The following is a 13,701-nucleotide window of genomic DNA, read 5'->3' on the forward strand; positions in this document are numbered from 1 at the left end:
TCCCTTATGTGCAACCACTAAAATAGATCCACAAGTGATTTGATGCATTTGCAGTCAACACTCACGCAGCAGCAAAGAACAAAGACATGAGGGGGGGCGCCGAGGGGGGGGGGGGGGGGGAACACACAAACAAAGCCAGCGCACGGTACCAGATGCATCTTTTTTTGGAGGGAGAGTGAGAGAGGGAGTGTAAGGAAGAGGAATTGTTGTGTCTTGAAGCAGGTACCACTAGAAAAAAATGAAATAAAAGAGCAATAGAGGGCAGCATCATCATCAGTCGAGCCTGTCATTTGTTGCTACTATTGTGACATTGCACAAAATATTAGGAACACCTGAAAAAAAAAAAGCACTATACCAAAAGTAAACTACCAAAAGTTCATTCAAGTCAGTGGTCAACCTGATGGATTGCTGTCGAAATTGGAAATGGATTTATGGGCGGCTATCTCTAAATCGTAGCCCGGTCTCTGAGGAAAATAAGTAAATGCCCCAAAAGACGCCAGCCCATCGGATGCCACAAATGGCCACTTCAGCCCTGCACACCCATTCCAAATCAGTTTTCCAGTCAAATGCAATAAATTGTTAAAATGGCCCAACAGTGAGTACCAAATTGAGGCGTGGCAATAAAATCACTTATGACAGACAAAGGAATTAGCAAGCAGACACGGTTGAAAAATGACATTGTGCTACATTATCCATGAAACTAGTGTGCTGTGTAACAGTCTGTTATTATTGGGATTTTTGTTCCATTGGATGAATCCAAAGCAGAACATGGCCAACCTGGCTTGTCTGATAGTATCAGGTCGGCAGGACGGACGCTTCAGCTGGTGACAAGCGATGCTTGTCTCACGGGTGGGTGGGTGGCTTGTCAGATGTCTGTCTACAGATGCTCTCACAGCAGCCATGGATTTTATCAGTAACAAACACACAGAGGGAGAAAAAAAATAGGATCCAAAATTGCACTAATAGTCTTTCGTTGACTTTTTTACTTTATATGCATAGCAAGTCTGTCTATTTTCAATTATGAATGCACTTAGGCGACCGGGAAACTCAATATTGGACTTTGTCAGATTACCCTATGACCTGAAACAGAAGCTCCTCCAAGGTTGACCTTTCACCTCCGATACTACTGACTCATGTATCCTGTGATGAACTACAACCTGGCTTAGCAGTTGTGAAACAAGCGAACTTATGATTTTTAATTTGTGTCTTCGAAGTCAAATGTGGTTTTGTTTATTACGGTTATTTTGAAGAGTCTGTTCATGTTAAAAAAAAAAGCACAGATGACATCATCAATGCTAATTATAATCACGGCATTATTTCAATTGCCATTATAGAGGAAAAAAATGCACTGAGAAAAAAAAAAATGTGTTCGACTTCATTGGCTCCACTTTAATATTTGAGCAGGCATTGCTAAGCTTTTTTTTTTTATTGTTATGATAATTATGAGCTCATTTTAAGTAGTGAACATTTTTCTCATCTAATTAACATCACTATGTATTCTTGACACGCCGTTTTTACTCCTGCATTTACATTCACAATGCCCAGATATTCATAGCTTCTACATGAAAGCTATCACTCACAAAGAATATTACAATACTTAAAAGAACCTTGGCAAGATAACCCAGCAGCTAATCAGTTTCCGAACAAAGACGGCAGACTGCATGAGGAATAAGCGAGCTAAAACTTTTTTTCTGATTGAGCCCACAAAACCGGAGGTGTGGCGTGTGCTGGCACTTAATACGTCAGAGAGGCAAGATCGCTCCGTCTCCGCAGCGATGAACACCTCATGACCTCCTATCTGCTGTTAGCACAAGTACTAGCCAAATATAATGAGTCATCAAACACAAACAGACCAATATGCGGGGATAAATACACAGCAACTGATAACACAGACCTGCAAACACATCCCAAAATATATTTGACCAAGACACGTGAGACGACGTTCAACCTGGTGACTTCAAGGTCAACGTATTTTCAAAAATAAAAATACAATTCAGAGTGAAAAGCAATCCAATGCGAACCACTTTGATTTAGAGCTCAATTTCCTAACGACAAATAGGTCTGATCAAATCTGTGACAGATTCTTATATGATCATGTAAATGATTTAGCAGCATAGGCAAGAAATCTCTACCTTTACACAGCTTTCACTTGTATTCATTTATGGAGGAAACGCGAGGCCCTCTCGGCATGCTAAGTGACTTTACAGTACGAGATGACAAATCGAGACATAAATACGAGACGAATCGGCTCGTTAAAATCCATTCACCTTGTCCGACCCCTAGAATCTGATCTAATCAACGACAGTCATCTTCCATTTTGTCTTCCTGGTAAGAGTTTTTTTTTTTTCAGCCTAAACAACAAATGAGGTCACAAGTGATGCAGTAACGTGTATTTATTTAAAATATGCCATCAAATGTCCCCAAATTCTCTTGAAGGGTGCAAATTACCCATCTAGTGGGATCTATTGGGTCACTGCCCCACTTATGCAAGACGTTTGTTTGTATTTTGCCCACAATCAATTCAATCTTCTCCATTGAATCAGTACAAACTTGAAAAACAACTTGCACTCTCTGTCAAACTTTTATTCATCTTAGCTTGAAGATATTTGAAACTAACTGCTGCCCTCTTGTTTTATTCAGGGCGAAAGAATTAAAAAAACATGATCAAAGTTGCATCCCCCCCCCATGCGTACCGACCCACCGTACTGAGTCAAGAGTCCATTAAATGAAGAACTTGAATGGCTCGCAGATGCGATCGCAGCTTGAACTGAGACCGCCACACCTCAGATGTGATGTCGGCCAGCACAGCACTTCATCAATGATGCTCAACATCATAAACATGATAAATGAGAGATGCTGTGCGGCTCCAATGCCCGTTATGCTAATTGCGTACCCAACTATAAACCAGTTTTTACCGTCGCGCATGACCGATGCCTTTCAAATACCGAATCAATCTCCGCAAGCACACTTTGCATACACACAGCGGTATTGTGTTAAAAAGTCGACCTAAATATATATATATATATATATATATATATATATATATATATATATATATATATATATATAATAAAATAACTAGCAATAAGATGTCCCAAAATGTCCACATGGGTCTGCCAAATTACTCCACTCAATTTCACCCTCAATAGCTTTTCGCTAAGTGAGCTCGTCTTTCGTTTTAATGGATAAGTCATTTGACACCGGGCGTCCGTATGAAAGGAGAATATTAATCTCAAGAGGGTATTCCCTGTTGGCAATCTCCCATCTGATGTTAGCTGGTATTTAGTGTTGACTTAATGTGTTTTGGAACGGTAGGAAGGTAATTGAGGTGGACTGAAATCTTTTTTTTTCTCTCTCTCTCTGACATGTACAGTAAATACCAAAACAATGTAGAATATGCTGCCGCCGTTATTTACAAGTAGAACATTTCTTCTCACATGAAAAAAAAAAACTACCATGCTGACAAAAAACAAAAATAATTGTTTCTGTTCCTACTCATTATGTCCAAATACATTACATTTTATCGTGTTGTTTAAATGTCATTTAAATGTTAGGGCGGTTTCACAAGCCATAGAAGGCCAGACAGCCTCTAATCGGTAACTAAGCCAGGTCGAACACGGGTCGTAAAGGAACAGTCAAAACCAGAGATGAAACAATTACACAAGCAGAACATCATGAAGTATTTTTACGGATGAGGATAGAAGATTCGGTGACAAACAGCTACCGGCATTTTAAAAGCCTTGCCACAAAACTACTAAGTCAATATGAGATAAATGTCAGTCAAATCTTGTCAGATGAGAAGGGGGGGGGGGGGAATAAATGGTGACTCACATCCCAACTTGTTTTTTACGCCGCCCGCTGAACTACATCAAGAATAGCTGGATGCTGCAGTAATTTGTCTTCAATTTACTTTCCTGATGTTTGGATTTAGATGCACATCATGTTCTTTTCTAACAGTGCGGTAAAACATGAGCAAGCGGAGTATTTACTTGAAGGCTAATAAAAGGTAGCGAATTGGATGTGATTTTGCATTGCATCATAATATAAGAATGAATGATTGTTAAGCACAAAATGGTCGACTGCCAGACAGAGACGTGCACAGGGGCACCGTAAAATATACATGAGGGATGACTTCATTTTGCCGCCGGTTAAAACACATTCGTGCTGTAAAACATTGACCATCTGTCTGTTTTTTGACTTGAAATAAAATAGTAAATATAAAATACTATGCAAAAAAAAATGCAACAAGTAAAATGAGATATTTCCTCTGATGCAATAATGTGAAAAGCAGGCAACGTTTGGGTTCCCTAGTGACTCAAGTCCCCAACTTTAGTTTTTGCTTACATTTTTACTTCAGCCCGGTCTACTCTCTGGAGAATATAGCAGGATTCCGTATCAAAAACAACCCCAAAAAAGTACTCGAATTAGTGGTGGGGAGATTCAGTTTAAACAAAAACAAAAAAAAACGTTTGAGGTAAGCATTTTCTTTGGAATATTGTAGGAAGCAAGAGTAGAGAATCACTGGTAGAACGTGCAAATGTGCCAACTCCATAGAGATGGAGCCAACATTATAAAAATATCAACTTCAATGATCATCAAACAGATGCCATCATGCATAATGGCAGTAGAATCCTCCTAAAAGTACACGTGCGCATATTTTGGCAAGTGCAGTCTCACCCTTTAACATATTTATTATTGATGACGCTACAGTGGAACCTCTAAAGTTAAGAAAAAAAAAACTGTTCATGTGTGCTGAACAGTTTTTTTATTTGTTCCTTTTTTAAAACAAATTCAAAAATAAAACAAGTATATTAATAATTATTATTAATTAATATAAAATAATAATTAAAAAAATAAAAATCACTCAAGTAAAACCTTGTACTTTTATAGAAAATTAAAAAATAGTTTAATCAATGTTACTTTGAAAAAATAAAATAATAAAATAATTATAATAATAATATTTAGTACCTCCGGAAGCATTTGACCAGAGCCGCCACTGTAGCCAGATCATAAAAATGACCTGTCAAACTTCTCAGGGAGCAGCTCAGGCTGCAAAGCCAACAACGGTAAATTGACCAAAGGCAAACTTGGAACACAAAAGTTGGTCTTACCGGTCGTCGGGCACGCACACGTTGCTTTGTTATGAAAGGATATGGGTTACACACAACACGAAGACACCAGTTGCGAGGCCGTGTGGTTTGCCTTAAGCAGAAGAAGGCGATGGGGGCCAGGGCCGGGTACACCTGCTGCTCCTCCTCCTCCGAGACGCAGTCCGGATCCCGTATGGGAGCCACGATGCGAACATCCAGCGCCGGTCCGCCATCCTCTTCCAACTCAGCTTCCTGCTGAACTTGAGTTTCTCTTTCATCATTCCTCCTCGTCCTACTACAGCTAGCAGTGTGCCCCATGCGCTCGTCATCACCGAGGCCTCCTGGTTCTACATCGTTCTGGTGGGATTTCACCTCCTCCAAGATCTCCTCCTGTTCCTGTTCCTCTTGGCTATCTGCATGCTGAATGTGCACTCTCCCGTCGCCATCAGTCATGATAGAGCATCAGGCCGAGCCACTCTAGGGGGGGGTCAGAGAAGAGAGAGGTTAGCGAGAGGTGGAAAGTGGGAGGGGTCGCATTGATGGGAGACGGAATCAGGGCGGTACTGGAAGGATGAGGAAAACGTTGGGATGCCAAAGATCATCCTGCTAAGATGTATGCTTTCTTTATCATGCAGGTCTTTTACTTGTTGGAGCTTAATATTCAAATTTATGGAGAAAGGATGCATTTGCATAAATGCTATATCGTACACTTAATTAACCACAATGGTTGGCTTCGTTTATGATTCGTTGTAATTGAAGGTAAATGGTGGTAGAGAAATGTCAGTGTGATTTTTTTTTTCTCATCCCCCTTTCCCGTTGCTATGTGATGAACAGATGGACTGTTCTGTCTCTGGTCTACTGATGCTTTTGGAGCCCACTCCATGCAATGGTGGCCAAGAAATGCGCAAAGAGAGACAGAGAGGGACACAGAAAGAGAGAGAGAGAGAGAGAGAGAGAGAATGAGAGAGAGAGAGAGAGAGAGAGAGAGAGAGAGAGAGAGAGAGAGAGAGAGAGAGAGAAAGAGAGAGAGAGAGAGAGAGTACTGAACGTGACTCCAATCCCAATCACTGTATCAAATCAAATCATTTTAATAAAAATAAATGAACAGGAAAAAATAGATCGTCATATGAAGTGCGCTACATCTCACTGTCTCTTTGGTGGCCTTTGTTTAGGGACGTGAGAGAGAGAGAGAGAGAGAGAGAGAGAGAGAGAGAGAGAGAGAGAGAGAGAGAGAGAGAGAGAGAGAGAGAGAGAGAGAGAGAGAGAGAGAGAGAGAGAGAGAGAGAGAGAGAGAGGGAGGGAGGGAGGGAGGGAGGGAGGGAGGGAGGGAGGCGCGAGAAGCGTTCCAGATAAGATTTGTATAAAAAAATATTAATCTTCACATATTTGCACGATGGTAGCTGTTGAAAAGTCATCAAATAAAAATGTCATCAATATCCTAAAATCAGCCTTTGTGGGGAAAAAGGAGCGTCCGTCATTAAAAGTGCTCAACACGTATAAAAGCAGTTTTAAATTGCAGACAGGTAGCTGTAAAATAAAAGTGTGTTTCAAAACTATACCTTAAGGAGACGGAATAGGAAGTTCCCATAAGCATGATCCGCTACTTTGCTTGTTTCCAGCGCGCCCAGCCTCTCGCCCAGCAACCCGGAGCTGTAGTTGTGCTCCTTCCTCTCTTGGGTGCTTTTTTAAAATCCGACTTCTGTTTGTGCTCGGAGATGGAAGCTCATCCCACCGTAGTTATATATATATTAAAAAAAAATCACAACGTGAAAATGTCTTGCAGGTTTCTTCAATGGAAACATCTATGCGCATCCTTCTATTCGCGCGTCCATCCTCTATGGTGTGTTGGCGCAGCCTGGAGCGGAGACGCACGCAGACTGCGTGGGTTGTTGGGTTGAGGCTTCGTGGAGGATATGAGAAGGGAGGGGGCAAAAAAAAAAAAAAAGCTTGCCTGATTCGGGAACCCTAACATGTGACGTGTATGTCCCGCTTTGGAAATGTAGTGCCGAATAAGAGACACGCACGCTTGCACAATAGAAAGGGGGGGGAAAAGAGGAAAAAAAAACAGGCAGCATGGAGGAGCGGCGTGGGCGCGCAAGCCATGGGGGGGGGGGGGGGGGGGGGGGTTGTGAATCTCTATGGAGTCGGTAGATAATTGCAATGGAATCAATAATATATTTGGCTGCAGTTTACTCACAGATAAGCCGAAAATGTGTGCCTATAAGCTGCTTCGAAACAAATGTTCAGTTGGCTCTATCAAAGAAGACTCCACTGAATTATCCCTACAGCTATTTTTTTATTTGAGTGATTATGTTAAAGGCAATGGCCAGGATGAGGCATTTTTCACTCAAAATATTTTTTTTAATCAATAAAATTAAACTACAGGTAGCTTAGATTTTTTTTTTTTATTTAATTGATTTGTGTTGGGGAAAAAATATCAATAAATAACTCCTCTTTAATGGCTTGACAACAAAGCCGCCATAGATTTTTGTTGAAGTAAACTATTTCCTTTGAAACTAAAACACTTCAAAATACACTCATCCACTTTCTCAATCTTATTTGTTTTGCTTTGCTTGATTATTTGTGTTTCACGAGTTAAATAAGTCAACAATAGCCTTAGGCTCCACTCATCCCCTAGATGTCAATGTCATCTGAATCACAATTTATGATTATTTCAAGGATATTGTAATTGTAATCATGAAATTGCGGTTATAGAAATCAGTCGAGGTATTTTGATGCTCGACATTTGTTCCCTGCTGTCAGAAGCTTGTCTGGCAGCACCCCCCCCCCCCCCCCCCCCCCCATCGACACTATTTCAAGAAGCTGCCAGACACCACATAGTCACACTTACACCTGCCCACAACATGAAAAACTGAACAGTAATCATATAGCAGAAATGAGAAAGAGAGAGCCAAAAAGAGAGAAAGATAGCAACTCTGTTTTGCCAAAATGCATTGGAATGCAACATCAAGAAAAGAAAATATTCATATATTGAAGTCTCATGAGTTGGGAAATAATACACCATAAATAAAAAAAATCATGGGGAAACACTTCAAACAACTTTCAGCTCAAATTCAACCGAGACTGGTAAAAAATAATCAGAAGAAACTAAAAGTAGACCAAGACCACTAAAAGGCTTTTTTTTGTGTGTTTCCCCCCCAATCTGATTTTAGTCCATGCGTCACTCAATGATTTAAAATAAAATTCAGGGCCAGTTTGTGAGTCACCCTGTGCTAAAGTGGATGTTACGTCTTGTCGAGGAAAAAACAGTCAAATGGGGCGAGCGACTTTTGGGGGGGGGGCTTCGTGTGGGGGTGCAAAGGTTCATTCTCAGCTGTGCGTACATGTAAGCGAGGAGGCACTGACAGATGAAACCTCCTTAGGTACGCACCCATCTAACACCTGTCTTCCTCTCCCACCTGTTGACCTCTCGTCTCCCGGGATTAAACGCACATGTTCAGCAAAAACAGACCACACAAACCAAATAAAACACTTTTTACAAACATATTTTTTTCAGTCTACCTATAGTCATGTTTTGATCATATCACTTTTGAATTTCTTGTCTATAATGCCAACCGTCTAAACGAAGAAGAATTGGCCTGCGCAGTCTACAGATAATCAATATTTTTCCGTCAGCCTTCTCGCTTGCACGTGCCGTGCCAAGCGTTTTGCCCATCCCCCCCAACATCCTATCATCCAGTATCCTCCCTTCCACTTTGACTCCCACGCTTTCATCATCCAGCCATGCTTCCTGCTTTTTCTCATCTCCGTGTCTCATCTGTGACCATCACAGGGGAGCTTACTAAGCGGGGATGGACTGAAGGCAACGAAGAAAGATGAAGAAGGTTCAAGAAGACACAAATATGTGTCCTCTTACATTTGAATGAGGTCTGGGCTGCAGGACCATGCAATCAAGCAATGAATGATCCAAGAAAGATGAGATGAAGGGGCTTATGAAATATAAAAGGGCCTGAACACACAAAAGAAAAAGAAAATCACATCCAAATGCTTTACGATCCTTCCACACATTAAAAATGGCCACGACAAACCGAACAGCTCTCAGAAATAGCGCTTAAACATTTTCTTTCTACCTTCAGCTCTGATGCATATTTACACTCCCTCACATCCTCCTACCTCCCTCTCTCTCTCTCTCGCGCTCTCTCAGGGGGGATCTGAGACTTCCTACTAGGCTTTCTGACGTATTTAAGGAGGGGGCGTTCAGAGGGCTTCCCTCCAACAGCAGCAAAGGCTTTTACAGTACGTACAGTAAAGCGAAAGTGACGTTTGTGTACGCAGAGCCGTTGAAATATGCATTGAGCTCCAAAAAAAAATACACTGAGATGGAAAAACAAAAGAGGCAGCAGGGCTCTTTCATTCGCTCTTATCTGCCCCCGTTTCCAGCAACATAGCAATGTAATCATTCTAATTAGAGAGATGAGGGGGGAAATATCTTTGCAAACATAAACACCAAAGGAACAAAAAGATGTTACATCATCTCAAATAACTACGCACAGTATGGAACAGAATCGTGCAAAGGCAATTTGTCATCGTGAGCTCGAGATATATCATTTCAAAAAATGTCTAATAATAATGTGGCTTATTTAAAAGCTTACTTAAACAAAAAAAGAATACAAAATAAATAGTGGTGGTTGCATAAGTGTGCACAGCCCAGAACTAAAAATTGATTGGAAGTCACCTGCCACCATTTAAATTGCTTTTGATTAACCACAATTCATGTTCTACTAGTAGACTTTTCCTTTTCATGCTACTTTTATGTGCAGAAAATGAAAAGCCACGTGAAACAAATGGGAAGGAAATGGTCAGTCCATTTTGTACTAACCCTTCCCTGGAACCTGAACAGTAGAAGCAGCACACATCGCTAACTATCACAAAGCCAGTAACTGGAGATAACAGGGTATCTGTCACAGAGGAAGGAGCTGAAGGCAGAAAGGCCTTGAGTCCATCCACACCAAGCAAGTGGGAGGACATCTCCTTCACATCAGAAGCACACAAAGTCACATGACTTCACTCCAAAGCGATCAAACACTGCCAGTGTTCTAAGCACCCAAGTCTGATCCTCCTGCAGTGCTTACATTAAAAAATTAATTAAGCTTTCAAATGAGTCTCTTCAGGTTGAACTGAGCTGATGTAGGTTTCATTTAAATTCAAGAGCCCATGTACTAAAAAAGCCTGACGCTTTTGCTTAAATTAAAATATTAATTACGCTTTCAAATTGCTCCTTCCGAGTTGAACTTATTTTTGGCGGGTGGCTGTGCATTCAAATGTGATGACCTACATTTGAAAGAGACATAAAATGCATCCCCCCCCCATAATTGAAACAATACTTTTTATTCAATTTTCTCGCAAAAGTCAAGCTATTTTCCGGACCGGCAGCTCTTACACAGCTGTAATAAGCAAGCAACAGTGGGGCAAATTTGGCTGAAGCGTTCCTGCCGGCATTCGACTGTCTCCACGTCCGCCTTGCTCGACTGTGAGCGTTAGTCGCGGCGAGCTGTTTGTTTTTACTCCACGAAGCAGAGCCCCTAGAGTGTCAATGAAAGAAAGCATTTCATCACGCAAAGGCAACAGCTACCGCAAAATATTATCTGAACATTATTATCATTTATTTTTTTGCCAGGCTAATGCTGCTAAGACTGTTCGCTAATGCTGATCTGTACAAACAATGCAGCTCTGCTTATCTTTTTAGCTATGAAATGAGGCTGTTTAATTTTACACTTGACAGAATTAAAGACTCACTAATTTGTAAACTATAAAGAAAAAAAAACAGTCTTATTTTTATACGAAGCCCACTTTAATTGAAAAATGTGAGCGCTAAAATAGGACACAATAACGGCACTCAAATAATGTCAGAATAAGATGATAGTGAAAGAGAAGGCAAGAGTTGGCTGACATGATAAATTAAAACAATCAGGAGAAGAACACGAAAAAGCTTCTATGCGCCGCTGAGTCATGCAGCTCTTTGAAGCTTCTCCAAGCTTCCCGAAAACGTCTGCACAGTCTTCACATACTCAGCTGTGTAACAACATGCGTGTGCATATGGACTCGTGTGTGTGTGTGTGTGTGCCAGGGCAGCTGTGCATTCCAATCAAAGAGCATTAACCCTCTCGCCCCAACGTGTGCCACCAAACCCCACCCGCTCCCCTCCGTCTCCGTCACATTATCCAGTAATACCCGCTTGCTTTCCCACCATCTGGACCAGTCACTGCTACCAGTCAGGCTATAGGTGTTGCGTGTTTGTCTGGCAAAGGTTTACTGAAAGAGGAATTAGCTGGTTTGGGGTCCGTCGACTCACTTCTATATTTAAAAAATATATATATATATATATATATTTTTTTTTAATAGATATATTTTTCTCTATTTTTTTTATGTATTTTTACATTTGTTTATTTCATTGACAGTCATTTGTCCATATGTGGCCTATGATTGATGGGAGACCACTTGCAGGTTTATTTTGTCTCCTGCCGAAAGTCAGTTGGGATTGGCTTTGGCTGACCTGTGACCCTAGACAGGATAAACTGAAAATAGATGGAGCAATGAATGTGTTGTTTAAAATAACTCGGAAAAAAATGCACAAACTGCTTGTTGTAAAAAAAAAAAGGCTCAACTTGATGATCATTTTAATCAAATTTAGACTACCTAAAAGCAGGTCTAAATGGTAACGCAGATGGTGGAAAGCAATTTTTGGTGTATTTGAGCAAATAGTAGCCTTGCATTGCAACACCATGGCAAAAAATAATATCTTCTGAATTATTATAGAAATCAATTTACTGATCATTTTAACAATATTTTAATAGTACCCCTCGGACCACACGACACAACTATTGGATTATACTGAAGACTGTGGTCTGAAGTATTTTACTTCTAATGCATGAGTTTGTGAGTCCTAACAAGTTTGCTGGTGACATTGCTCACTTGAAAGCTTCAAACTAATGAGACAGTGAGACATGAACGCACCAGAGCAGTGGTTTGAAAAGTCTCCGGACAGCCACATGGTGAATTACCATTTCATCGGATGTGCTTTCAAATCAGCCCACTCCTTCGCTGACCTCTGAGTCTCTAAATCCAGAGCGGTTCATGTACCGTTCTCGTCTCATGGTTAATCTTCCAATGCCACCTCAAATCCTTTTCGGTTTTATTCAAATTCATATCCCATAAATCAGTTGATCGACAGATCTGTTTTGACACGTGTAGTATTAAACAGGTTTGGGGGATTAAAACATATGTTCATCAAGAAAGGATTACTGTCCGACGTTGTCCTCTAATCTCAATACAAGGCTTGACAGAATAACATGTTCATACTTTACCAAGTCACATGCAAAAACACAATCTCACACAGTCGGCGGAGCTGGGTCACTTGACCTACACGACATCCAATGATAATCGCCATCGCATTCATCTGCCCAATCGGAGAGCTGCGTCTAGGAACAGATTGAATCCATTCTCTAATCTGGGTGCACGATTTGTGTGCTAAGATTTTAACTCACAACCTCAAATGTGGGTCTCCTAACAATTAGCTACTAGAATTATTATAAGACATTCTATCAATACAATCCAAAATTGGACATGATTATTTTTGAGAATGAATCATTTATATTGAGTTCTCTATGTAAATTTTCATGATTAAATTGAAAATGCTACGGAAAGCTGTACCTGGATTTTCATTCTATTCATTTATCAGGGCTATAAAACAATAAAGTTGCAAATGACTCCATCGCAACCTGAGGGAACACGAGCACATCAACATTCGGCAATTTCAGCATCTCGCTCAAGGACACTTTAATGATGGACTTCCATTCACGACCACCTGGGTCACAGTTGTAGACTGTGGGGCACATTAGTGGGTACGGACGGGGGGGGAAAATAATCCTGGTAAGAAATCTCACAGACAAGACTGTTTTTTTTAAGTGGTGCCAGCCTGTGGTCTGAAAATTGTCCTTGACTTTGCATGCACTTAAAGGGTTATTTATACTGTCTTCACTTCCTCAACTGGCTAAAGGGCCAGCCGACAACTTGCATTCCTTAGCGCTCTTTAAGCGATGTTTGTGAGCCTGTGTGAAGGCAACTAGCGCTTGTCAGTCAATTTATGAGCTTGTGTGGAGTAGCTACACGGTGCAGCTGCTGTCATATCAGAGATCAAACAAGATCCCCAGACGGAAGGAAAGCAAGGAAGGAAGTAGGAGGAAGGTAGGAGGTTGGGAGCACACTAGAGCTTGCTGGTGTACTTAGGAGCACTTAACAAAGATGCTTCACCAATTGTCAGTCGCTTTGAATCATTGAACTTTGGAGGATGTTTTAGTCGCATTAGATGAGGGATAAGATCTTAAAAGCGGAACAGTTTGTAACCGCAAAAGAACCCACAAGTGAGAAGACCCAGGACAGCTTTAGAGTGGAAGTAACAAAGAAAGGATTAGAGGGTTTGAAATGAGAGCAACCCGTGCGATCAATAGCCAAAACAAACAAGAAGAAGAATCCAATTAGTTACCTTTTATTTATTTATTTTAAATGAGGTACCTTCAAATGGCAAACTTTTAAGCATTGCTGTTCATACTTTTGTAAAGACAAACTTGGACTTCTGAAAAATGTTTACGCC

General features: G+C 40.8%; 1 protein-coding gene across 3 annotated transcripts in view; it reads right to left on the reverse strand.

Annotated features, from left to right (window-relative positions):
* The window catches only part of cacna1ha (calcium channel, voltage-dependent, T type, alpha 1H subunit a), a 60,034-nt gene that overhangs the window by 34,426 nt on the left and 11,907 nt on the right, over window positions 1–13,701 (reverse strand). For 2 of the 3 annotated variants that reach the window (XM_085933798.1, XM_085933800.1), the window contains exon 2: window positions 5,155–5,567. In XM_085933798.1, coding sequence (XP_085789924.1) covers window positions 5,155–5,543 — 389 coding nt within the window. In that variant the 5' untranslated portion in view covers window positions 5,544–5,567. Of the gene's footprint in view, window positions 1–5,154; window positions 5,568–6,649; window positions 6,934–13,701 lie in introns of those variants that run through there. The other variant, XM_085933799.1, reaches the window with a different exon arrangement.

The sequence above is a fragment of the Syngnathus leptorhynchus genome, chromosome 16 (genome assembly GCF_054491065.1).
Source record: "Syngnathus leptorhynchus isolate UIUO chromosome 16, UIUO_Slep, whole genome shotgun sequence".
Classification (NCBI taxonomy): Eukaryota; Metazoa; Chordata; class Actinopteri; order Syngnathiformes; family Syngnathidae; genus Syngnathus; species Syngnathus leptorhynchus.